The following is a 26,719-nucleotide window of genomic DNA, read 5'->3' on the forward strand; positions in this document are numbered from 1 at the left end:
ATTTTTTTTTTGTATTTTAGTAGATTTTAGTAGATTTAGTTTCACTATGTTGCCCAGGGTGGTCTCGAACTCTTGAGCTCAGGCAATCCACCCACCTCAGCCTCCCAAAGTGCTGGGATTACAGTACAGGCATGAGCCACTGCACCTGGCCAATGATTTTTTTTTTTTTTTTTTTTTTTGAGATGGAGTTTCGGTCTTGTTGCCCAGGCTGGAGTGCAATGGCTCGATCTTGGCTCACTGCAACCTCCATCACCAGGTTCAAGCAATTCTCCTGCCTCAGCCTCCCAAGTAGCTGAGGTTACAGGCATACGCCATCACACTTGGATCATTTTGTATTTTTAGTAGAGACGGGGTTTCTCCATGTTGGTCAGGCTGGTCTCGAACTCCTGACCTCAGGTGATCCACCCGCCTCAGCATCCCAAAGTGCTGGGATTATAGGTGTGAGCCACTGCACTGGGCCTGATTTTTTTTTTTTTTTTTTTTTTTTTTTTTTTTGAGATGGAGTCTTGCTGTCGCCAGGCTGAAGTGCAGTGGTGCAATCTCGGCTCACTACAACCGCCGCCTCCTGGGTTCAAGTGATTCTCCTGCCTCAGCCTCCCAAGTAGCTGGGACTACAGGTGCCCGCCACCACACCCGGCTAATTTTTGTATTTTTAGTAGAGATGGGGTTTCACCATATTGGCCAGGATGGTCTCGATCTCTTGACCTCGTGATCCACCTGCCTCGGCCTCCCAAAGTGCTGGGATTACAGGCGTGAGCCACTGTACCCGGCCCCGGCCTGATTTTTTTTTTTTAGAGATGAGTTTTCACTCTGTTGCCCAGGCTGGAGTGCAGTGGTGTAATCATATCTCATTGCAGCCTTTAACTCTCAGGCTTACGTGATCCTGCTGCCTCAGCCTCCTGAGTAGCTGGACTACAGGCGTGTGCCACGGTGCCTGGCTCTCCCCACACTTTACAGATGAGGAAGGTGACGCATAAATGATGCGGTGACTTATTTGAGGTCCACAGCAAGATGCTGTTCAGGGTAGAAGCCCAGTTCTTTGATATCCCACTTGGAAAGTCACTTAGTGGCATGCCTTCAATATTTCTGTGGGCTGTGTTATGGGGAAGGAAGAGAAGGGCCATTTGTCCACACATGGAAGAAAGCATTCAAAGGGAGCAGCAGGTCTCTCCCCGCGCCTTGCAGAGACGGTCAGGAGAGACCCCAAGCAGAGAGCACGCTGCTCAGGGACAGAGCTGGGCTTGCGACCATGTGTCACCCTGGTGCTGTGCTCCTTCCAGGTCCTGCCCTGGAGGGCAGCTGTATTCTCAGCCAGCCAGCCTTTCCTACAGCCCTTTTAGTGACCAGGGGCATTTCCTACCCTCACTTGATCTCAAAGCCAGGGGCGGTAGGAACAGAAAGGCGGGTTTTCTAGCAGGCTGGAAATGGCCAGCAGGGGAGCAAGCCGTGGCTGCCTGGGAGCGTCGGGTGGTCAGGTCAGGCTGTAGATGTGTCCTGTAGACTCAAGGCCACTTCTCAGGAGTCCAGAGTCCCATGAAACCACCATGAGTGCCCTCCCGGGATCCTGGAGATGTAGACAGAGCCCTCTTGAGGATCATTCATAACCACTGTCAGGTAGCTGACACAACATGCTGACTCGAGTATGACCATGGTCTGGATGAGGCCCTGGTAAATATACATTGATTTCTATCTATAGGACACTAATGAATATCCCAACACATCTTAGTTTCACCACTGTGTATGTGCTACTATGAATGGATGGTCAATGTAACTGATGTAAAAAACCACAACAAATAAACCTTTGTTCCACTGGACAGAACTGAAGACACAGGAGGCTCTGAGAGCAGTGTCCTCATGAATTGGCCACGTGCCTGTTGAGTGCTGCTGTGTGCCAGGCACAGGACTGACGGCAGTGAGGGGGACTCATGGGCCCTACTCTTTGGAAGCCCTGTGCCTTATCCTCTCTTCCAGCTTGGCCTTTGCGGAGTTCCCCAATACAGCATAGAGACAGATGTATGCACAGCTTCCACATTACAACCCCCTTCTAATAGACATAACCTAGGAGGCTGAGGCGGGAGGATCGCTTGAGCCCAGGTGTTCAAGACCAGCCTGGGCAACTCAGTGAGACCCCCATCTCTACTAAAAATTAAAAAAAAAAATTAGCCCAGCGTGGTAGTGCACACCTGTAGAGAAAAAGAAAGAAAAAAAGAAACAGACATAACCTTATTTATGAAAGAATGATAAATGGAAATTTCCTTTTCTCATAAAGAACTTTGTTTTGTCTACATAGTACTTTTAATTTCAAATACTCAGATTAAGAGCAGGCGTGAAGAGACATTAGAGTACAGACCAGGGGACAAGGACACCCAAATGACTCCCAGGGGTGGCTGGCTGGGGCTTCAATGAGGACACGTGGTTTCAGCATTTGTCATGATCCCTGGCACCTGGTCCATGTTGAGTTATTATTACTTATTACTGAAGGCAAAGAAAAAATTCCCTTGTGTTCCCTGGAAACCATGATGGGCCCTGTGGCTGCAACCCTGGTTGGGTACCCCTGGTCAGGCACCCGCGGCACTGCAGCACTGACACCTCCCAAATGGTCACAGGAGTGGGGAGAGCTGAACCAGCAGGAGAGAAAGGAGCCCGGGCAGAGTGGATCTTTAATGCCCTCTGAGGCACTTTTTTTTTTTTTTGCAACAGGGTTTTGCTCTGTCACCCAGGCTGCAGTGCAGTGGTGCAGTCATGGCTCACTGCAGCCTCAATGTCCCAGGCTCAGGTGATCCTGCCACCTCAGTCTCCTGAGTAGTTGGGACCACAGGCACGCACCATGACACCTGGTTAGTGTGTTTTGTATTTTTTGTAGATGTTACCCAGGCTAGTCTTAACCTCCTGGTAAGCTCAAGCAGTCTGCTTGCCTCGGCCACCAAAGTGCTGGAATTACAGGTGTGAGCCCATAGTGACTCATGCCTAGCCAGGTCATATTATTATCATCATTATTATTATTATTATTATTATCATCATCATTTTTGAGACAGAGTCTCGCTGTCACCAGGCTGAAGTGCAGTGGCATGATCCCGGCTCACTGCAACCTCTGCCTTCTGGGTTCAAGGGATTCTCCTGCCTCAGGCTCCTGAGCAGTTGGGATTACAGGCATGCCCCACCACGCCCGGCTAATTTTTCTATTTTTAGTAGAGATGAGATTTCACCATGTTGGCCAGGCTGGTCTCGAACTCCTGACCTCAGGTGATCCACCCACCTCAGCCTCCCAAAGTGCTAGGATTACAGGTGTGAGTCACCACACCCAGCCAAGCTTATATTATTATTGATGACATGCAAATGCTATTCACATCTGTGTGTGATACACTGTGATTACTTTTTAGCTTTTGTATTTCCTGAAGTTATAATTTTTTTTTTTTTTTTTTGAGACAGCGTCTTGCCCTGTTGCCCAGGCTGGAGTGCAGTTGTACGATCTCGGTGCACTGCAACCTCTACCTCCCAGGTTCATGTGATTCGCCCACCTTGGCCTCCCTAGTAGCTGGGACTACAGACACACACCACCACACTCAAATAATTTTTGTATTTTTAGCAGAGCAGGATTTCGCCACGTTGGCCAGGCTGGTCTTGAACTCCCGACCTCAGGTGATCCACCTGCTTTTACCTCCCAAAGTGTGGAATTACAGGCGTGAGCCACCGGGCCTGGCCTGAAGTCATAAATTTTAAAGTTTTTTTAGGCCATACGGGGTGGCTTACACCTGTAATTCCAGCACTTTGGAAAGCCGAGTGCTGGTGAAACCCCATCTCTACAAAAATACAAAAATTAGCCAGGCGTGGTGGCGGGTACCTGTAATCCCAGATACTCAGGAGGCTGAGGTGGAAGAATTGCTTGAACCCAGGAGGCGGAGGTTGCAGTGAGCCAAGATCGTGCCATTGCACTCCAGCCTGGGCAACAGAGCCAGATTCTGTCAAAAAAAATTGTTAAAGGTTTTTAAAAAATGTACTTATCATGAATTCCTCCCCCAATCCTGTTCTCTTTGATTTTGTGGCTTTCTGGCTTTTCATATTCAAATTGGCAGGATTTCTGGAGGTGGAGGGCATAACTGTATATGATTCATCCAGTAGGTTCAGCTAGATGTCCCAAATCAATCTACTTCATTGTTCCTTTCAGATAGAAGTTGCTTGGCAGATTCATTGTTTTTGTTCATCAATTAGGTCTTTTACTTCTGATTGTCCTTAGCAGTACTGATCCTTTCCATTAGTCTTCCTGAGCAACTTGCTGCAGGGTGTCCGGGAAGCGCACCATCAGGGACGCGTGAGTTGTCCTAGAAATCCTGTGCAGGTACGAAACCCTTCAACATCTCCTCTGAAGAGCGTTTATTCTTTAAGGAACCCCCAGCATAAAAGTGACTGCCCGTGGACTTGATGCCAAGGCCTCTCCCAGGCAGGTCTGGGTGAGTGACGCCTCTGGGGTCCTGCCTCTCCCAGCCCATCTGCCTCTGCAGCTCACTGCAGTAGCCGCTTCCTCAGCATGCAGGGGAGGCCATAGTGGACAACACCATTCCCGTCAAAGGCTGACCATGTGGTCTCGACTGCAAGATGCCCGAGTGCCTACTTTGATGATAGTCAGTTCTTTTTTTTTTTGAGACGGAATCTTGCTCTGTTACCAGGCTGGAGTGCAGTGGCACGATCTCGGCTCACTACAACCTCTGCCTCCTGGGTTCAAGCGATTCTCCTGCCTCAGCCTCCCGAGTAGCTGCGACTACAGGTGCACACCACCACGCCTGGCTAATTTTTGTATTTTTAGTAGAGACGGGGTTTCACCATGTTGGCCAGGATGGTCTCAATTTCTTGACCTCGAGATCCGCCAGCCTCGGCCTCCCAGAGTGCTGGGATTACAGGCGTGCGCCACTGCATCCAGCTGATAGTCAGATCTTAATAAATACAGCAAAGGCAGAGGAAAGAGAAATCCTAAGAAATGTTGCCTTTAAATGCTTTTGGCCAGGCATGGTGGCTCACACCTGTAATCCCAGCACTTGGGGAGGCCAAGGCGGGTGGATCACCTGAGGTCAGTAGTTCAAGACCAGCCTGACCAACATGGTGAAACCCTATCTCACTGAAAATACAGTATTAGCTGAGTGTGGTGGCGCATGCCTGTAAAAATCAGCCAGGCATGGTGGTGGGTGCCTGTAATCCCAGCTACTTGGGAGGCTGAGAGGGGAGAATCGCTTGAACCCAGGAGGCAGAGGTTGTGGTGAGCCGAGATCGCACCACTGCACTCCAGCCTGGGCAACAAGAGCGAGACTCTGTCTCAAAAAATAAATAAAGTTACAATAGTCTTAATAAACTTAGATAAATAGTATTTATAGTTAAATACTAAAATGACACAATTAAAAACTATACTTGGCCAGGTGCAGTGGCTCACACCTATAATCCCAGCACTTTGGGAAGCCGAGGCAGGAGGATCACTTGAGGCCAGGAGTTCAAGGCAAGCCAGGGCAACACAGCAAGACCCCCATCTCTAAAAAGTAAAAATAAAAAAATTAGCCAGACGTGGTTATGCACGCCTACAGTCCCAGCTACTCTGGAGGCTGAGGCAGGAGGATCACCTGAGCACAGGAGTTTGAGGTTGAGATTACAGTGAGCTACAATCATGCCACTGCATTCTAGCCTGGACAACAGAGCAAGACCCTGTATCTAAAAACAACAACAACAACATTATTGCTGGGCTGGGCAGTGCATGACTGTAGTCTCTGAGGAGACTGAGAAGGGAGGATCACTTGACCTCAGGAGTTTGACATTACTTGGGTTACATGGTAAGAGCCTATCTCTTATAAAAAACCAAAAAACTAAAACTGCTATTTATTAAGTATCACTATATACACAGTTCCACAGAATATAAACAGTTTGGGATCAGAGAACTTACAAAAAGGCAAACACAGATGTAGAAACCATGTAACAAGTAATGCCACAAAAAAGAAGAGTTTAAAGTAGGCTTTTGCAGGCCGGGCGCAGTGGCTCACGCCTGTAATCCCAGCACTTTGGGAGGGCGAGGCGGGTGGATCACGAGGTCAGGAGATGGAGACCATCTTGGCCAACGTGGTGAAACCCCGTCTCTACTAAAAATACAAAAATTAGCTGGGTGTGGCGGCACGTGCCTATAGTCCCAACTACTCTGGAGGCTGAGGCATGAGAATCGCTTGAACCCAGGAGGCGGAGGTTACAGTGAGCTGAGATCGTGCCACTGCACTCCAGCCTGGTGACAGAGCGAGACTCCATTAAAAAAAAAAAAACAAAGTAGGCTTTTGCATACTTTCACATTCTCCCCACACCCTAGCTTTTGGCCAGTCTCTTCAGTCTGTTTCAAAACTGTCACCTTTCCCTCATTCTAACCTAGTATGTTAACTCTGGAAATGGCTGCGAACATCGTGAAACTCGAGGATTTGTGTCAGAAGAATGCCAGGGAAGACAGTTTACATCGCTTGTCACGTCCCCAGTATGCCAACAGCGGCAATTTTTTTGTAGGTTATTTTCATTTTCATGACGTCAAACTTCATTTTAACTCCATGGGATCTTGTTATTTAAGACGAAGTCTCACTCTGTCACCCAGGCTGGAGTGCAATGGCTCACAGCAGCCTCTGCCTCCCGGTTCAAGCGATTCTTCTGCCTCGGCCTCTCGAGTAGCTGGGATTGCAGGCACGTACCACCATGCCAGTTGATTTTTGTATTTTTAGTAGAGACAGGGTTTCATCATGTTGGCCAGGCTGGACTTGAACTCCGAACCTCAAGTGATCTGCCCACCTCGGCCTCCCAAAGTGCTGGGATTACAGGCATGAGCCACCGCACCTGGCCCAAAAACTAATATAGTCTCATAAAAACTTCAACAATCAGGCATAAAGTGAAAATATTAAACCAGGGATTTTCTACACAAATGTAATGTATAAAGCATGCCTAATGTATAGAAACTAGATCACTCACTCATTCTGCTCAGAAACTCATTGATTTTACTCCGAAGCACCCACGAGTGACGGATTCCCAGGAGGGGCAGAGAAGGTTGAGCGGCACCACGTGGGGCTGGCCACGGGTTGTGGGCACGGGCACGCCTGGAGAGGCCACAGGGCTGGTGACAAGCTCTGGCCAGAAGACCCCAAGAAGGTCTGATCCTGGGGTCTGATCCAGGCCTGCGGCACTGGGTCCTAGGCAGACTGTCTGCCTAGTGGGACGTGGAAGGAGCCAGTGTCCGCAGCCATCTCAGGTCGTCACAGAGCTCGGTGGCCTGTCTCCAGCAGCATGCTCTCCAGATGCAGCCTGCTGTCGCTCTCCACGTAGGGCTGGTGCAGCCACATGGACAAGTAGCTCAGGGTGAGGTCGGAATCCCTGGTGTGGGCAAGCTCCTTGGCCACCGTGCGCTTCAGGAGCAGCTCCTTCCTGTACATCTCCGAGAGCTTATGCGAAACCTCATCTGAAAGAAACGTAAATCTCCCTTAATGGCAGTGACTCAAGAACATAGTCTTGACTCGGGAAGAACCACATTTTTAACAGCTCTTGATTAAAAACCAGAATCAGCAATAGCACTGACGGGAAGAAGGGCCCAATGGAGTTTCCCACCCTCGCTGGTGCAGATTAGTACAATTCGATAACATGGTCAGCAGAGTGAAATAAAAAGTGTATACAGGCCGGGCGTGGTGGCCCACACCTGTAATCCCAGCACTTTGGGAGGCCCAAGTGGGTGGATCACCTGAGTTCAGGAGTTTGAGACCAGCCTGGCCAACACGGCGAAACCCTATCTCTACTAAAAAATACAAAAACTACCAGGTGTGGTGGCTCGCGCCTGTAATCTCAGCTACTTTGGAGGCTGAGGCACGAGAATTGCTTGAGCCTGGGAGGCAGAGGCTGTAGTGAGCCAAGATTGCACCACTACACTCCAGCATGTGTGACAGAGCGAGACTGTGTCACAAAAAAAGTATATATAACTTTTTCTACTTGACTCTTAGGTGACCTACAGTGATGATCAGTAGGAGATTCCCCTCAAACTGACAATATTTCACTAAACACATTCCACTAGGTGATTTTACCCTTTCCTGCCTTATTTAAAAAGTCTCAGATCAACAACAAATAGCTTACCCTTGTCTTGAACTAATAAAGCTAAAAGTAACCCTTTAAGAAGTGCCTCATAGAGTTTACTGAAGCCATGGGCTTCATTTTTCCCAGTCGTCTTCCATGAGGTTGGCTGCAGTGACCTCAATTTGTTTTTTAATTAAAAAACAAAAGAAAAACCTCAACAAGCCAAAAAAACTCCTTTCTTCCCTTTCCCCCTGCAAAAATGAGAGATTTCTGCTTCCACAGAGGAGGTGGAATTCACTCTGCCCATTGGTTTTAGAGGCCTAATAACAGCAGCTTGCTTCACAGGTCTCTATGTTTCATATACTCAGCTTGCTTCCTGGGTCTCTATGTTTCATATACTCTGCTGATAACCAGGTAATTAAAGCCAAGAAGAAATGTTTAAGATGCCTCTGTCTCCTTTCCTCCTGATACTTTTGCATTGAATTTGAAAGCCTTGTCAGCTTCTTAAAGTACCAGATGTAACTGATACTAAATGCCCTTAATAACCTTTACCCTCCTGAAAATCAACTGAGAAGGAACTACTTACAGAAATGGGTTGTAGGCCACGTGTGGAACAGAGGGGGTCGTTTACTCTCCTCCCCATAATGGTAGTTTTCTAGTTCACAAATTCCCTTGGTAGTTGAAGACAGCTTTTCCATTTTCACCTGTATTTTGGTCTGAAAGATATTCATTTGGAATATGATAATATTATTTGAAATCTCCAGTCTCAGATTCAATAACTATAAGATTTCAAAGCTAAGAAGTGTAAGTCTATTATGATAAAAATTCCAATAACTAAACACTGTTAACTCTACGTACAGCAAATTCCCAGGGAGATGAAGGTGGACAGTTGCTATGATTTCATTAATTTGAATTACTTTGGTAATAAACCCCAGATTTCCAGTCCTAGAGCAAGAAAGGTTTCCAAGTGCCATTTCACTAGGATTTCCAAACAGCACTAATGTCTTAGACCCAAAGACCTGGAGGAATCCCAAAGCAGGCTCTTGCTGCGTTTTTCTTTTTTTTTTTTGCGACAGGGTCTCATTCTGTTGCCCAAGCTGTAAAACCGTAGTGCAGTGGCATGATCATGCCTTATGCAGCCTCAACCGCCGAGACCTTAGCCTCCCAAGTAGCTGGGATCACAGGTGTGCACCACCACACCCAGCTAATTTTTTTTAATTTGTAGAGACAGGGTCTCGTTATGTTGCCCAGGCTGGTCTCTAACTCCTGGGCTCAAGCGATCCTCCCGCCTCAGCCTCCCAAAGTGGTGGGATTATGCAGGCATGCGTCACCGCACCTAGCTGGCTCTTGCTGCTTTTAAGAAGTGAGAGAGAAAGGCATCAAATGAGCTCGTTTCTAACTCTATCTCTCTTTTTTTTTTGAGGCGGAGTCTCGCTCTGTTGCCAAGCTGGAGTGCAGTGCCAGGCTGGAGTGCAGTGGCGAGATCTCGGTTCACTGAAACCTCTGACTCCCTGGTTCAAGTGATTCTCCTGCCTCAGCCTCCCAAGTAGCTGGGATTACAGGCATGTGCCACTACGCCCAGCTAATTTGTGTATTTTTAGTACAGACAGGGTTTCACCATGTTGGCCAGGCTGGTCTCGATCTCCTGAACTCGTGATCCACCCGCCTCGGCCGCCCAAAGTGCTGGGATTATAGGCATGAAACACTGCACCAGGCGTTGACTCTTATTAACTGCCTTTATTTACAAAAACCTCCTTGACTTCCTTGTTTATAAAATGGCAACACAGAAAGGGAGCCCTACACACTTCACGCAGGAAGGAAGGAAACGTGGCGAGCTGCCATTGACGGTCCCTCAGCGTGGGCCAGGCTCTGTCCTAAGCCCTGTAACTGCATGATGTGCACAGCCACTTGTGGGAGACACTAAACCATCCCCGCTGCACACACCAGGCAGCACAGAATAGGGGCAATGGTGGGCTTACTTTCACAGTGTGGTGAAGAGGATTAAGTGAGTTAGTATTTGTGAAGCACCTACTTGGAGATATATAAGGGTTTGATAAAGAAAATTAATGGGTGAAGTAACTAGGATTTCAGATTTAAGTAGCACAGGTCTATAAAGACCAAATTTTGAACTCCTAAGTATAACTGACTTTACATACATGGGGGGAAATAAGAAAAGACACATAAATTGTCAAAAATCTTAATTCCTTTACTTGGTCCTTCCAACCACCCTCCAAGTACATTGGAAGTGGCAAGCACTAAATTCAGCTAACATTAATTTTAAAGGACTTTACTTGTTTCCCGAATCTTTTAAGGTTTGATATTTTATTTGGCCCAACCCCAAGAGGCAGGACTCGTCATTTCCGTTTTATAGCTGGGAAATTGCTCAAGGTTGAGCTGAGGAGGGATGAGGCCAGGACTCGATACCATGCCTTCTGACACTAAGTTTTTTTTTTTTCTGAGACAGAGTCTTGCTCTGTTGCCCAGGCTGGAGTGCAGTGGCGCTATCTCCACTCACTGCAAGCTCCGTCTCCCGGGTTCACGCCATTCTCCTGCCTCAGCCTCCTGAGTAGCTGGGACTACAGGCGCCCGCCACCGCGCCCGGCTAATTTTTTTGGTATTTTTAGCAGAGATGGGGTTTCACTGTGTTAGCCAGGATGGTCTCGATCTCCTGACCTCGTGATCTGCCCACCTCAGCCTCCCAAAGTGCTGGGATTACAGGCGTGAGCCACCGCGCCCGGCTGACACCAAGTTTTAACACTCAATCCTCTGCTCTTTCCTCTGAGTCCTGTAGCAGCTCCCTGGTGCCACCTCATCCTAAGAAAAGCTGATAACAGGAGATTAAGGAAAATTCTGGAGCCTTGACCCCAGGCGAGAAGTCATGCTCAATTCTGTAGCTCGGCCATCAGTAAAGAATTCAAGTCACATAGGTACATGCAGCCCTGAATGAACAGTGCATAAACAGCAGGCTCTTACATTTCAACATCGGTGGCTTCTTCCCACAGCAAACACAGACCACAGTGAAATGTTAGCCCAGCTTAGGGAGAATGGTGCATGAAACCCCCAGAAGGTCAAAGTTATGAAAGACACAGACCAGGTCTGGAAACCATTCTCTTTAACGGATAGAGGAAAATAGGAAAAATAATAATAATACCCTATAAAATCAACTTTTGGTTTTGAACATAGAATGAGAACTTATTCCCAAACCACTTTTCTTTTTCTTTTTTGACAAGGAGTCTCACTCTGTCACCCAGGCTGGAGTGCAGTGGCGTGATCTCGGCTCACTACAACCTCCGCCTCCTGGGTTCAAGCAATTCTCTGCCTCAGCCTCCCAAGCAGCTGAGATCACAGGCAGCCACCACCACACCCGGCTAATTTTTGTATTTTTAGTAGAGACAGGGTTTCACCATCTTGGCCAAGTTGGTCTTGAACTCCTGACCTTGTGATCCACCCGCCTCAGCCTCCCAAAGTGCTGGGATTACAGGCATGAGCCACCGTGCCCGGACTTTTTTTTTTTTTTTTTTTTTTTTGAGACGGAGTCTTGCTCTGTCACCCAGACTGGAGTGCAGTGGCTTGATCTCGGCTAACTGTAACCTCTGAAAGTGATTCTCCTGCCTCAGCCTCCCAAGTAGCTGGGAATTGCAGGTGTCCGCCACCACCCCCGGCTAATTTTTTGTATTTTTAGTAGAGATGGGGTTTCACTATGTTGGCCATGCTGGTCTCAAACTCCTGACCTCAGGTGATCCACCTGCCTCAGCCTCCTAGAGTGCTGGGATTACAGGCATGAGCCACTGTGTGTGGCCAAAACAAAAATAAAAAAAAATAATAAAAAAAAATACAACAATTAGCTGGGTATGGTGGCAGGCACCTGTAATCCCAGCTACTTGGGAAGCTGAGACAAGAGAATCACTTGAACCCAGGAGGCAGAGGTTGCAGTGGGCCGAGATTGCCCCACTGCACTCCAGCCTGGGTGACAACAGTGAAACTCCGTCTCAAAAAAAAAAAAAAAAAAATTAACAAGTGGGAGGGAGGGAAGAAATCTCCCATGCAGAATAATTCCAAATAATTTATGTAGATACTGCACCCTCAAGGAGGTGGTGAATACGTCCCTACCCGCTAGGTGTGGGCTACGCATAGTGACTTCCTGCCAAAGAACACAGCATGGGAGGAGGAGAAAGAGCAACGTCACAGCAGAGGAACCTGGAAACACTGCACAGCCAGGTGATCAAGGACAACTTCAACAGTGGAAGGTCCTGGCTGTGCACAGTGGCTCACACCTGGAATCCCAGCACTTTGGGAGGCTGAGGTGGGAGGATTGCTTGAGCCCAGGAGTTTGAGACCAGCATGGGCAACAGGTGAGTCCCAAAGAAAAGTCCTGATGACAGTATGTCCAGTATGTGCCCTCGATATGACATGATAGAAATGGCACTTTACTTCTTGGTCCACCTCTGAAAAAAACCCATAACCTCAGTCTAATCAGGAGAAAAACAGCAGAGAAATCTCAGCTGACGGACGTTCTACAAAATACCTGATCAGTATCCCTCAACATTGTCAAAGACAGCAAAAACAGGGAAGTCTGAGAAACTGTCACGGCCAAAAGGAGCCTAAGGAAACACGGGGACTCGATGTCATACAGGATCCTGAAGCCGAAAGAAGACATGACGGAAAAGCTAAGGCAGGGCGCCAGGGCTCACGCCTGTGATCCCAGCACTTTGGGAGGCCAAGGTGGGAAGATCACTTCATGTCAGGAGTTCGAGACCAGCCTGGCCAACATGAGAACCCCGTCTCTACAAACGCATTTTAAAAATTAGCCGGGCATGATGGTTCATGCTTGTAGTCCCAGCTACTCGGGAGGCTGAGGCAAGAAGATCACTTAAGCCCAGGAAGTAAAGGCTGCAGTGAGCTGTGATCATGCTACTGCATTCCACAGCAAGAACTGGTCTCCAAACAAACAAACAAAAAGGTGAAAATATAAAGATCTTAAATGTTTATGGGTAAGCTTCAGTTATCCAAGTTCAAATATGTGTAAAACCTAATTTCCTGTGCCTAGCAAAGAAATAAGGTGGTGTTATCTTCACATCTGGTGGCCAAGATGGTGGGTATTGAAATATAGTTATTAGTTCATTAAACAAACATTTTAATCTCTTATGTGCTGTATCAGGGATGGGAAAACTATCCCTGGAACACAGGTCAATTCTGGCCCATAGCCTATTTCTGTATGGCCCAAAAGCTAAGATGGTTTTTACATTTTTAAATGGTTGAAAAATAACCAAAAGGACAATAGTGATCGTGACTCATAAAAATTATACAAAATTCTAATTTCAGTGTCCAAAGATAAAGTTTTCCTGGACGAACATGGTGGCTTATGCCTGTAATCCCGGCACTCTGGGAGGCCGAGGCGGGCAGATCACTTGAGGTCAGGAGTTCAAGACCAGCCTAGCCAACGTGGCGAAGACCCGTCTCTATTAAGAATACAAAAGTTAGACAGGCATGGTGACGCGCACCTGTACTCCCAGTTACTCAGGACGCTGAGGTGAGAGAATCGCTTGAACCTGGGAGATGGAGGTTGCAGTGAGCCAAGATCACATCACTGCACTCCAGCCTGGGTGACAGAACGAGACTCTGTCTCAAAAAAAAAAAAAAAAAAAAAAAAAAGTTTTCCTGTACGGGTGCAATGGCTCATGCCTGTAATCCCAAAACTTTGGGAGGCCGGGGTGTGTGGATCACTTGAGGCCAGGACTTCAAGACCAGCCTGGCCAACATGGTGAAACCCCATCTCTACTAAAAATACAACAATTAGCTGGGCGTGGTGGCGCACACCTGAGATCCCAGCTATGCGGAAGGTTGAGGCACAAGAATTGCTTGAACCCGGGAGACGGAGGTTGCAGTGAGCCAAGATCTTGCCACTGCACTCCAGCCTCAGTGGCAGAGTGAGACCCTGTCTCAAAAACAAAAACAAAAACAAAAACAAAAAAGGCCAGGCGCGGTGGCTCACGCCTGTAATCCCAGCAGTCTGGGAGGCCGAGGCAGGTGGATCACTTGAGGTCAGGAGTTTGAGACCAGCCTGGTCAACATGGTGAAATGCTCTCTCTACTAAAAATACAAAAATTAGCTCATGTGGTGGCGTGAGCCTGTAATCCCAGCTACCTGGGAGGCTAAGGCAGGAGAATCACTTGTACCTGGGAGGCGGAGTTTGCAGTGAGCCGAGATCGTGCTACTGTACTCCACCCTGGGTGACAGAATGAGACTCTATCTCAAAAAAAAAAAAAATCCAAAAAACAAAGATAAAGTTTTCATGGAATGCAGCCACATCCATTTACACATATATTGTCTATGGCTATTTAGTCCTATGTGGCAGAGATGAGTAGCTGAGACAGAGACTGGCTGGCCCTAGAAGCCTAAAATATTTACTCTGTGGCTGGGTGTGGTGGCTCATGCCTGTAATCCCAGCCCTTTGGGAGGCCAGCAGGTGGATCCCCTGAGGTTAGGAGTTTGAGACCAGCCTGACCAATATGGTGAAACCCTGTCTCAACTAAAAATACAAAAATTAGCCAGGCGTCGTGGCAGATACCTGTAGTCCCAGCTACTCTGGGGGCTGAGATAGGAGAATCGCTTGAGCCCAGGAAGCGGAGATTGCGGTGAGCCAAGATCGCGCCACTGCTATCCAGCCTGGGCGACAAAGCAAGGCTCCATATCACGGAAAAAAAAAAAAATTTACTATGTGATGAGCCCTGAAAGTGGGTGAAATTTCCCCAGATGATGCACAAGAGGAGTGAGTGTCTAAGACAGCATCTTGGGGAACATTAAGATTTATGCGGCAGGCAGAGGAAGAGAACATCCGAGGAGACTGAGAAGGAGGAAGGGATGGCCAATGGTCAAGCGAACCCCAAATACGTCCATCGGATTCAGTGACAGTGACCACAAGTGGCCTGCGTCTTTATGTCTTACCAACCCATCCAAGGTGGCCTGCAGTTCCTCACACAGCTTCTCCAGTTCCTCATTATATTCCAGACACACCTTTTCTTCATTTTCCTTCGAGGCTGGGCTGCTGCTGTTTAGTTCTATCTTGTCTTTATTCCTAAACAAAATAGAAAATAATGTGTACAAAATATACTGTTTAAGCTTGCCTTATTTCCTTATAATAAATTCTACAAACCTCTATATCCACATAGTTACGTGGGACATTTTGCATAAGCATTGTTCTTTCATATCATTATGATACAAATTTAGTTATTATTTATATGTGCAATGAATATGTCCATTGGTCACTCAACACTCAATTTTGCACCAAAATAAGTCAGTTAAATTCAGCCATGTGACAGCTGGTTTTGGTGGCTCATGCCTGTAATCCCAACACTTTGGGGGGTGGATGCGGGAGGACTGCTTGAGTCCAGGAGTTTGAGTCCAGCCTGGGCAACGTAGTAAGCCCTCATCTCCACAAAAATTAAAAGTAAAAATTAGCTGGGCATGGTGGGACACACATGTGGTCCCAGCTACTTAGGAGGCTGAGGTGGGAGGATCACTTAAGCCCAGGAAGTCAAGGCTGCAGTGAGCTGTTATCGCACCATTGCACTCAGCCTGTGCGAAAGAGCAAGACTGTCTCAAAAAAAAAAAAAAAAAAACCATTCAGCTGTGAGGCATCCTTGGCATAGGGCACGGTGCTGGATGTACAAAGATGAATAAGACATGGATCATTTCCTCAAAGAGTTCACAATCCAGGAATACAGGCATGCCTCATTTTATTGTGCTTCACCTTATTGAGTTTCACAGATAATGCATTTTTTATAAGTTGAAGGTTTGTGGCAACCCTCTGTATGTAGAGCAAGTCAATCAGCGCCATTTTGCCAATAGCATGTGCTTACTTCATGTCTCTGTATCATATTTTGGTAATTCTTACAATATTTCAAACTTTTTCATTATTATATCTATGATCTGTGATTGGTAATCTTTGATATTACTAGTTTGTTTTGAGGTGCCACGAACCATGTTCATATAGAACAGCGAGCTTAATGAATGAATGTTGTGTGTTCTGACTGCTCCACTGACCGGCTGCTCCCATTTCTCCCCATCTCCTTGGGCCTCCCTTTCCCTGAAATAGGAGGATATTGAAATCAAGCCAATTAATAGTCCTACATTGGCCTCTAAGTGTACAAGTGAAAGGAAGAGTTGCATATCTCTCATTTAAAATCAAAAGCTATACTTTGGCCAATTTAAGAAACAAAAAAATTAAAAGCTAGAAATGATTAAGCTTAGTGAGGAAGGCATGTCAAAAGCTGAGATAAGGGGCCAGGTGCGGTGGCTCACGCCTGTAATCCTAGCAGTTTGGCAGGCCAGGCGGGCGGATTGCCTGAGCTCAGGAATTCAAGCCCTGCCCGGGCAACACATGAAACTCCATCTCTACTAAAATACAAAAGAAATTAGCCAGGTGTGGCAGTGTGCGCCTGGAGTCCCAGCTACTTGGGAGGCAGAGACAGGAGAATTGCTTGAACCCGGGAGGCAGAGGTTGCAGTGAGCCAAGATTGCGCCACTGCACTCCAGCCTGAGCGACAGAGCGAGACTCCATCTCTACAAAAAAAAAAAGAAAAAAAAAGAGCTAAGATAAGCTCAAAACTAGGCCTCTTGTGCAAAACAGTTGGCCAAGTTGTGAAGGCAAAGGAAAAGTTATTGAAGAAAATTAAAGGTGCTACTCCAGTGAACATGTGAATGATGAGTGAAACAGCCTTAGTGCGGATATGGAGAAAGTTTGAGTGGTCTGGATAGAAGATCAAACCAGACACAGCATTCCCTTAAGTCAAAGCCTAATCCACAGCAGGACCCTAACTCTCTTCAATTCTGTGAAGGCTGGGAGACATGAGGAAGTTACAGAAGAAAAGTTTGAGACTAGCAGGATTTGGTTCATGAGGTTTAAGGACAAAAGCCATCTCCATAACATAAAAGTGCAAGGTGAAGCTGTAAGTGCTAATGTAGAAGCTGGAACAAGTTATCTAGAAGATCTACTTAAGATCAGTGATGAAGGTGGCTACATGATACAACAGATTTTCAGTGTAGATGAAACAGCCTTCTATTAGAAGAACATGCCATCCAAGACATTCACAACTACAGAGAAGTCAATGACAGGTTTCAAAGCTTCAAGAGACAGGCTGACCCTCTTATTAGGGGATATTGCAATTAGTGACTTTAAGTTGAATCCAATGCTCATTTACCATTCTCAAATTCCTAGGGCTCTTAAGAATGATGTTAAATCTACTCTGCCAGTGGAAAAAGCAAGAGAACCAGAACTGGAAGTGGGGTCTAAAGATGGAACTGAATTGCTGCAATCTCATGAGAAAATTTGAACAGATGAGGAATTGTTTCTTACGGATAAGCAAAGAAGGTGGTTTCTTGAGATGGAATCTATTCCTGGGAAAGATGCTGTGCACACTGTTGAAATGACAACCAAAGATTGAGAATATTATATAACTTAGTTGATAAACTAGTGTGAGAGGTCTAATGTGGGTAAACACTATTAAACAGCAATGAGAAATAACAGAACCAGAATAGTGGCTCTACATTACACGCATGGCTTCCATGTTGAAAGACAGTGAGACACGGCTGGGCGCGGTGGCTCATGCCTGTAATCCCAGCATTTAGGGAGGCCGAGGTGGGTGGATCACTTGAGGTCAGGAGTTCAAGAGCAGCCTGGCCAACATGGCGAAACTCTGTCTCTACTAAACATACAAAAATTAGCCAGGCATGGTGGCAGGCACCTGTAATTCCAGCTACTCAGGAGGCTGAGGCAGGAGAATCACTTGAACCTAGGAGGCAGAGGTTAGAGTGAGCCAAGATCACGCCATTGCACTCCAGCCTGGAGGATAGAGTGAGACTCGTCTCCAAAAATAAAAAATAGAAAAAGAAAGTGAGACATAAAGGAAATAATAACATATGTTTTTTGTTTATGTAAAATCCAAAAATGGACGAAAAGAATTCGTGGTAGTTTTTTCCATATCAGCTAGGTAATGTGCCAACATCATAGGCACAGGTCATATATGAGCATGAAAACCCAATCATCACGCCTATCAACTACAAAAGAATCAAAGAATCTGTGGTTTTAAAAATCAGAATAGCCAGGCGCGGTGGCTCACACCTGTCATCCTAGCACTTGGGAGGCTGAGGTGGGTAGATCATGTGAGGTCAGGAGTTCAAGACCAGCCTAACATGGTGAAACCCCGTCTCTACTAAAAATACAAAAATTATCTGGGTGTGGTGACAGGTGCCTGTAATCCCAGCTACTCCGGAGGCTGAGGCAGGAGAATCGCTTGAACCCGGGCAGTGGAGGTTGCAGTGAGCTGAGATCACGCCATTGCACTCCAGCCTGGGCAACAGAGTGAGACTTAGTCTCAAAAAAAAAAAAAAAAAATATATATATATATATATATATATATATGGAATATAATTTTGCATTTAAAACATACAATTTATACTTACATGTGTCATCTTACCACTTTTGCTTAATATTTTATTTTAAAATTTATTCATGTTGATATTTCCCCAGTTAGAGTGAAAAACTTAGAGCATGAAAAACCAATATGTACTTACAATAAACTGATTTTCAAGTTGGCAATATTATTTGCAGTGGTAAAACCTGCATCATTGAGGGTTTCCCACTTCAGGATTAAATTGTGCCAATCAGCTGCATTGTCCTTAATTTTTCTTGCACTGACAGATAAGACAGGTTTTCTGGGCGTTACAATTCCAAGAGTCTTTGCTGATAGGGTATAAAAGAAACAAAATTATTATCATGGAATATACAATCATAGTTGGAGGGCAAATGTCCTTATAATTTTCAACAGTAAAACTATCTGAAATGCTGCATCAACTGGACAAATAAATGTGGAAACTACAAAGTCTGAATGAATGTGAAAGTTCCTGGAAGAAGACAATATAGAATATTTTTAACATTTTAAAATTCACCAGATATAGTTGAATCCTCTTCTAGCTTAATGGCTCCACAAAGTTTTACCTTAATGGCTTAAGGAAAAACTTTGGAAAAAAATCTTTTCTAAAGATTGGAAATAAGGTAAAGTTGTGACTTTCTGCTAAAACTCTTCAACGGCTCACGTGACCTTCCCTACAGGATAATCCAGCCCTGACTCCTGAGTACTTCCACTATCTAGTCTCAGGCACTGATACTTTAAATTTGCTCAGAGTAGCGTGGCCCATGAGTGCTAATCATTTCAAGACACTGAGACAACAGAGATGCAGAGTTGATCACGATGCTGCCACTGCCCTGCTTGGTAATCAGGAGGAAGTCCAAAATCCTTCCAGACCTAGCTACCCCTCCACATCATCATGTACATCAACCCACACCTTGGCCCCCCGTCAATATCCAGCAAAAATGAACTACTGGCAGCTCTTGATAAGCTGAGGTGCCTGCAGGCCTTTGCACGTGTTCTCTCTGCAGGAAAGCTCCTTCCTTCCTCAGGCTCACGACGCCCATCCTCCAAGATGCACCCGGATCCCACTGCCTGTAGGAAGCAACCCCCAGACCACCAAGAGCCAACTCAGGTTGTTTGTTCTCCCCCAACCCTCCTGTGCCCTCTTGCCTTCTCTAATTTGAACCCCACAAAGGCTTCTCATTGCCCACAGGATAAAGTCCTCTTGAGGAATCCAGGACACACAACAGCTGGATGGTTTGACGCCTCAAGTCAGAAGACCACACTGCCTGCGTCTGAACCCCAGCTCTGCCAGCCATGAGATCTTGGGCAAGTTAATGTACCTTTCAGAGCCTCAACATTTTCATCTGTAAAATGGGAATAAAAATAGTATCTATTTCATAGGATTGCTGAGATTAGATATGTGAAGTTGTGAGGCCTCGCACATGGCAAAAACCCAGTATCTCACCTGTTAGCTCAAGGGCCTCTACTATCCAAGCTCTGCCCACCACTTCAGCTTCTACCCTTTCCCACTTGCCCTCTGTGCCTCAGAGCTGGCTCTGTACAAGTTCTGATTCTGACCTGGAATGTTTTTCCTATCTGTGTCTGTCCCCACTCCCCTGCCTCATACTTAGTATCCTCACTTTTAAATATCATCTTGATTTATCATTCATTCTTTACTTAAACAACAAATATTTGCTTACTGCCTACAATATGCCAGGCATGGGGGAATGAAGTGATTGAATGAGACGGATCAGGACCGTTTTCATGGAACTTACTTTCCAAAGGGGAGGCAGATAATAAACAATTAAATGACCACGATCAGTTCAGATCATGATAAGCGTGTGTGGAAAATAAAACAGGGTCTTGTGTTAGTGTGACCCCCTGAGAAGGTGTCGTTTAGGCTGAGATTTGAATGATGAAAAGCCAGAAATAGGGTAGGTCAGTAGTATGTACCCTAATTATGATAATGAGGTTGGTGAGTTCAAAAAACAGAAAACAAAACAAAACAAGCAAGCAAACAAAAAAACCAGTGTGCTGGAATGAAATGGACAGAAAAGGACTAGTGGGTGAGGAGGTGATCAGACAACTAGAACCTAATAGGCCAAGATAAGAAGTTTGGACCAAGGGCGGTGGCTCACGCCTGTAATCCTAGCACTTCAGGAGGCCAAGGTGGGAGGATCACGAGGTCAGGAGATCGAGACCATCCTGGCTAACACGGTGAAACCTCATCTCTACTAAAAAAATACAAAAAATCATCCGGGCGTGGTGGCGGGCGCCTGTAGTCCCAGCTACTCGGGAGGCTGAGGCAGGAGAATGGCGTGAACCCGGGAGGCGGAGCTTGCAGTGAGCCCAGATCGCACCACTGCACTCCAGCCTGGGTGACAAAGCGAGACTCCGTCTCAAAAACAAAACAAAACAAAAAAAAACAAAACAATAAAAAAATGAAGTTTGGACTTCTAAGTATTAGCTTGGTGCAAAAGTAACAGATTTTGCCATTACTTTTAACAGCCAAAACTGCCATTACTTTTGCACCAACCTAATACAATGGGGAGTGAGCAATGAGCTCTGGATAGGGCAGTGAAATTATCTGATTTAGGTTTTTAGAAAGTCATTTCCACAGAGAAGTATTCCTGGATCCCCCAGGTTGGGTTACGACTCACCACTAGATATGTGGTACACCCTATAATTCTGCTATCATGATATTCACCAGTGGAGTGTATTTGCTTGTTTAATGTCTATATTCCCTGCTAAACTGGAAATTCGACTAGGGTAGGAACTATGTCTTGTTCTCTTTCAAACCTTCCACACATAGGAGGCTTTGCATAAAATGAGATAAATGGAGGAATAGCTCTTACCACCTGTTCTATAATTGTCTAAGGGTTTTCCCCCCAACAGGAGATTCTGAGGGCAGGATCACATCTGATTCATGGTCAGCCTGACTCATACGGGGCACATATTTAGGAACCAAAAACATAACTGACTTCAAGAAACTCAAGGGCTGATAAAGACAGACCAGTCATCAGCGTCACAGGACAGGGTAGGGTGAGGGCACAGTGGCTAAGTTACTTATCCCCTCTGACCCTCGACTCCCCATCTGCAAAATGGGGTTGACATTACTTCATGGGACTACTGTGAGGTTCAAATGAGATGATCCACTTAAAGTACTTGGAGCAGTACTCAGCAGACTGAGCACTAGGCGAAAGCCAGCTTTCATTACAAGCAGAATGTTCTGACTGAGGGCAGTTCAGGGAGGAGTTTCTGGAGGAGATGAGCATGCAAGGCTTGGCACCCAGTGAACTCTGTTAGTGCTAATTTATAGTGACAATAATTACAATTTGGGTGTCTGACCTGCTGACACTCATTTGCGTATATCGTCCCGTTCATCTGTCACTCCACATGTGAAAAAACGGAGGCTCGGCAAAACTGTCTCCCGAGCAGCCTGCGGGCTAGGCTGGGGCAAGACATCGACCTCCATTTAACCTCATTTAATCCGGGGAGCTCCTGAGCTTCTGGCCCAACCTACGGCCCAAGCAGTAACATTTACAGCCACCCCACCCCGGGAAAGGAACCGATTTCACGCACCTTCCATACGGTCCGCAGATATCCCTAGTAGGAGACGCGAAGCCCCGCCCACCCCCGCCGGAAACGCATTTGCGTCACGTCCGCCCCGCCCGCTGCCACTTGTGGCTCTGCCGCTCTAGCCCTCGGCGGAGACAGCTGCCGCTCTTCGGTGCTAGCCCCGGTGCTGGCCCCGGTGCTGGCCCCGTTGCCCAGGGAACAGGCTCCCGGCAGCCCCCGCGGCCCGGAGTCCATCCCCGCCTCCTCCGGCCCGGCGGGGCCGACGAGTCCGGAGGGGCTGCCGCGGGAGGTGAGTCCGGCGACGCCGCAGGCGGCCCCGACGCCCCGGACGCCTGGCCCCGCGCCCCTCCTCGGCCTCCCTCGGGCCACTCTTCCCTTGCCTCAGCCCCGCAGGGTCTTCATGCCCGTCCGCCCCGTCTCCCTCGCCCGCGGTCTCGCCTGCGCGGAGTGGCGGACACTAAATGCCACCACACACGGAGCGCCTGGCTTGCCGCCCGCAGAAGCCGGCGGTCCGCAGCGGGGAACAGGGGCCGCCCGCCCCTCCTCAGGCCTCCGCTGCGCGCCCCGCGCCCTCGGCCCCCGGCCCCCGGCCCCACCCTGCATCCCGGCTGCCGGTCTGGCCGCGGGCTCTGCTCCTTCGCCTTAAGATTGACGTCGTGTTCTGTCCCCCACTCGTAGCCCGCGTCCCTTACATCCGCCCACCGGCGCCTGGCCCCAGGCCTTGACACTCATCCAGTTGGTGTTCAGTGTTCGATGAATGGATAAGCGAATGACTCCTTTCCCAATCCTATTTGAAGGCCTGGGAGGCAGAATAGGTAGTAAGTGTTAAAGGATGGGGTGTCCTGGAGTCAGAGCCGGGCAGGTCACAGCGGCCCCTTCCTAGCTCTGTGCTGGGGCAAGTGCCCTACCTCACTCCGCTCCAGTTTCATCACCAGTGGAATGCAGATGAGAATAGTTTCTACCTCTGGCTTGGTAAGAGGATTAAATGGGTCAGTGCATGTAAAGTTAAGCACGGTGCCTGCCGCTGTACATTTCAGTAAAGGGGAGCCCCTGCTGTCATCTGTGCTAGCCTGCGTTCTCGCCCTCTAGTCCCTTCTGATATGTCTCTGACTTCTCATGACTTTAGTTTCTCTTTCTCTACTTCCATTTCTCTTCCCTGCACTTTTTTCTTCCTCTCTTTCTTATTGGGATTCAGGAATTTTATTCGGTTCGGTGACTTATGTTCCATTTGTTGGCAGAATGTGGAATACCAGCCTGGGTGCATCCTTTTCTCATCTACTGGAGTGATCAGTTGCACTTGTTGACTGCCTCCTTGCACCAAGGTCTTGTAGACGGAGTTCTGGGAAATCTCAAAACCGAAATCCCAGGCATAGGTAGAATCAGGGAATGAAGCCACTGTAGCTCCTTGTGATCACCAGTGATTCCTGGTCTTTTAAGCTGCAGGACTTTGTGTTGTCTCACACGCAGCTATAATGTACCTTGATAAACCTCTGACCTTGTTTTTGTTGTTGTTGTTGTTGTTAACCTGACTTGCGTCCCATATTGGTGGTTATTTGGCCATCGTGTACCAGCACTGTGCCAGGCCGGCTCTAGGGATGCTATGGTGAACCAGACAGACCCTGTCACTGCCTCAGGAAGATCATGGTCTGGCCCTTGAAGTTTAAAAGGGAGAACTAAGTGCAGGTGTAGGGGACACACAAATTGAATTTTCAGGCCTGCCTTGGAAAACCAGTGGTGGGGAAGATGGAATGAGGATAACCCTCTTCTGAAGGAGTGACTAGGAAGTAGCTTTTGTTAGGCATCAGCTATATTATACCCACGTGTCTTTTTCAATAGAAGACTGGCATCTACTGGATTTTTTTTTCCAATTTTTTCTTAAAGAAGTTACACTTAAGTTTGGGGAGCATCTCATTTCATATTAGCCGCTGTATGAGTTGAAAAAAATGGCTACTGGAACTTAGTGGGAAGAAAAGGAAGGAAACAGGCATCAGGCAGAGGCAGTTGATTGAACTTGGGAAGATGAGGAATAGATCAGGAAAGGGTTATAATGAAAAGCTTTGGTGTCAAGCATGAAGAGATTTCTAGATTTAGTAATGCACGGAGAGATCAGTTAAATTAGAAGGGAGTAGTTGATGGCTTTGCGAATTGCTAAGGTAGAAGGGAGCTCTTACTCAAGATGTGTGTTCAATTTAAAATGAATGTACTCTTTGGACCTGGACATAAGAGTTCCATTGAATTTTTGCCACTATTTTATATGTAGGGCTGTCATACTTGGGTGAATCTAGCACAGTGCTTTGAGAGAGAGATTCATTCAACAAACGTGTATGGAGCGTTGATTGTACCATACTCTTTATTGGTCTTTTGAAGTACCACAAAGTATATAGACTAGAAGAACATAGGTAAAGATGAGAAAGAGTCCACTGAAGGGGAGAGAAAACAGATAATGATGGTGCTGTGTGATAACTGCCATCATGGAGTTCTATGAAAGCAGAGAAAGACCAACCAAGTATCTGAGGGAATTTATGAAGGCTTCCTAATGGAGGAGGACTAGTTCTTACGGGGTACATATGGGGGAATAGGGAAGAGTGGAAAGGGACTTTGTTCTGCAGAGACATACAGGTTATGGTGTGTGCAGGGACTGTGATGGAAAGCTGATGGATGCACAAACAAAACGTGGCCTGTCTACACAATGGAAGGCTGTTCAGCAATAAAAAGGAACGAAGTACTGATTTGTGCTACAACATGGAGGAACCTTGAGAACATTATGCTAAGTGAAAGCAATCAGACACAAAACACCACATATTATATGATTCCATTTAATGAAATGTCCAGAATAGGTGAGCTGTAGACAGAGAGGAGATCAGTGGTTGCCCAGGGCTGGGAGAAGAAGCGGGTAGAGGGGTGATTGCTAAAGGGTGGGGAGTGTACAGTGTGTGGATGGAAGAGTGGCCTGAGATGAAGTTAGATATAGACTGTTTTGTCATAATGTCTAATTTCCATGCTTGTGTTAGGCTTTAGCTTGTGACCATTGGGTAGCCAATGGGGATGGGAGCAAGGAAGTGACAAAATTTTGTCTGGAAGATAAATGACTGCCTCAGTCTCATTACGTTCCTCCTTAAGAATTTAATACTCAAATAATTAATAGATGTCGTAGCCAGATTTCAAACATAGATTCTACAATAGGGATACAAATTGTTGCTTCCTAGGGATTTTGGAGAGAATCCTTAAACCATTAGTGTAGTCAGAGCACTCTGATAACATGGTTATTGTACGGCTAAGTGGATGACTTAGACTCTATATTAGCCCTAGCTCCAGTTTCAGAAATCGTGCATCCGGGTGGCAGTTGGGTGTTAGCAGTCAGCAGTGAAGGCTAGCTGCCACCTTCCAGGGTTATGAGATTGACAGGGCTAGTGGGGAAAGGAAGCATCGTAATTTGAAGGATGCCATAGAGTGGTGTTTTGTATTTTTTTAACTGAAATATTCATGACTAAGGAAGCATTATTCATTTTATTTTTTTTATTTATTTATTTTCGAGATGGAATATCGCTCTGTCACCCAGGTTGGAGTGCAGTGGCACGATCTTGGTTCACTGCAGCCTCCACCTCCCAGGTTCAAATGATTCTCCTGCCTCAGCCTCCCAAGTAGCTGGGATTACAAGTGTGCGCCACCACACCCGGCTAATTTTTGTATTTTTTAGTAGAGATGGGTTTTGCCATGTTGGCCAGACTGGTCTCGAACTCCTGGCCTCAAGGGATCCTCCCACCTCGGCCTCCCAAAGTGCTGGGATTACAGGCGTGAGCCATCATGCCCAGTCCAGCTTTAAAGATTGAATTGAGACTGTTGTTTTGCAGTAAGACCTGAAGTTAACAAATCTTTACTGAGCATCTACTCTGTGCCAAAGATATTATTAGATACTAGGATTTACCTTGGTAAGCAAGAGAGAGTTCATGTTGCTTACACTCTCATAGGAGAGATGATTTTTAAATGATTTAGCAAATAAAGCAATTAGAGGTTGTAATGAGGATTATGAAGCACATATGATAGAGGAAAGAAGGGACGGTTGGGTACTCTTAAGTGATCTGGTCAGAGAAGGCCTTTCTGTGGTGGTGATATTTAAGCTGAGACCCCACGGTTGAGAAGAAGCCAGATAAATGGAGTGAGAAGATCATTTATTCTGCATAGAGGAAATAATTATGAAACCTGAGCGGGACAGAGTGGGTCAGTGGAGCTAGAACTTGGAGGACAAGTGGAGACGGGTAGAGATGTGACAGGGGAGCTGCAAAGGGCTTAGACCACACAGGGCATTTGGTTTTTATTCTTAGAGCACTGGGGAACCCATGAGGAGTTTTGAGTAGAATGAGTAGTATGGTCTGATTTCTCTTTGAAGGAGCTGATTTTTTCCTTTGTTTTTTTGGGGGTAACGGCTTTATTGAGATATAATGTACATGCCACACAGTTCACCCATTTATATACAATTCAATGATTTTTACTGTATTCACAGCTATGCAACCATCACTATGTCAATTTTAGAACTTTCTCATCACCCTAAAAGGAAACTCTGTACCCTTCAGCAATACACCCTAACCCCTTCTTCTCCCAGCCCTGGGCAACCACTGACCTACTCTGCCTACAACTCGCCTATTCTAGACATTTCGTATACATGGAATCAT

General features: G+C 46.6%; 2 protein-coding genes and 1 pseudogene across 3 annotated transcripts in view; 1 reads left to right on the top strand and 2 right to left on the bottom strand.

The window, feature by feature from the left end:
• Nucleotides 1-6,975: 6,975 nt before the first annotated feature.
• Nucleotides 6,976-22,264, bottom strand: CINP (cyclin dependent kinase 2 interacting protein). Its single transcript, XM_054449323.2, has 5 exons — nucleotides 22,053-22,264; nucleotides 18,631-18,799; nucleotides 15,004-15,133; nucleotides 8,645-8,774; nucleotides 6,976-7,456 (listed from the first exon to the last, which is right to left on the bottom strand). The coding sequence occupies exons 1-5, from the start codon at nucleotides 22,057-22,059 to the stop codon at nucleotides 7,254-7,256; spliced, it is 639 nt and encodes a 212-aa protein (XP_054305298.1). The 5' UTR covers nucleotides 22,060-22,264; the 3' UTR covers nucleotides 6,976-7,253.
• LOC129013471 (small nucleolar RNA U13) lies at nucleotides 18,038-18,126 on the bottom strand (annotated as a pseudogene).
• TECPR2 (tectonin beta-propeller repeat containing 2) overlaps nucleotides 22,118-26,719 on the top strand; it is a 141,444-nt gene continuing 136,842 nt past the window's right edge. Inside the window, exon 1 of one of the 2 annotated variants that reach the window (XM_054449317.2) lies at nucleotides 22,118-22,338. The gene's annotated coding sequence lies outside the window, so the exon portion shown is untranslated. The remainder of the gene's footprint in view (nucleotides 22,339-26,719) is intronic. The other variant, XM_063652074.1, reaches the window with a different exon arrangement.

Source organism: Pongo pygmaeus, chromosome 15 (genome assembly GCF_028885625.2).
Source record: "Pongo pygmaeus isolate AG05252 chromosome 15, NHGRI_mPonPyg2-v2.0_pri, whole genome shotgun sequence".
Lineage (NCBI taxonomy): Eukaryota > Metazoa > Chordata > Mammalia > Primates > Hominidae > Pongo > Pongo pygmaeus.

Coding starts and splice junctions, on each gene's coding strand:
- CINP (XM_054449323.2), bottom strand. Junction 15,134..18,630: donor AACTTGAAAATCAGTTTATT/GTAAGTACATAT, acceptor TATTTTGTTTAG/GAATAAAGACAAGATAGAAC. Junction 8,775..15,003: donor AGGCCACCTTGGATGGGTTG/GTAAGACATAAA, acceptor AATATCTTTCAG/ACCAAAATACAGGTGAAAAT.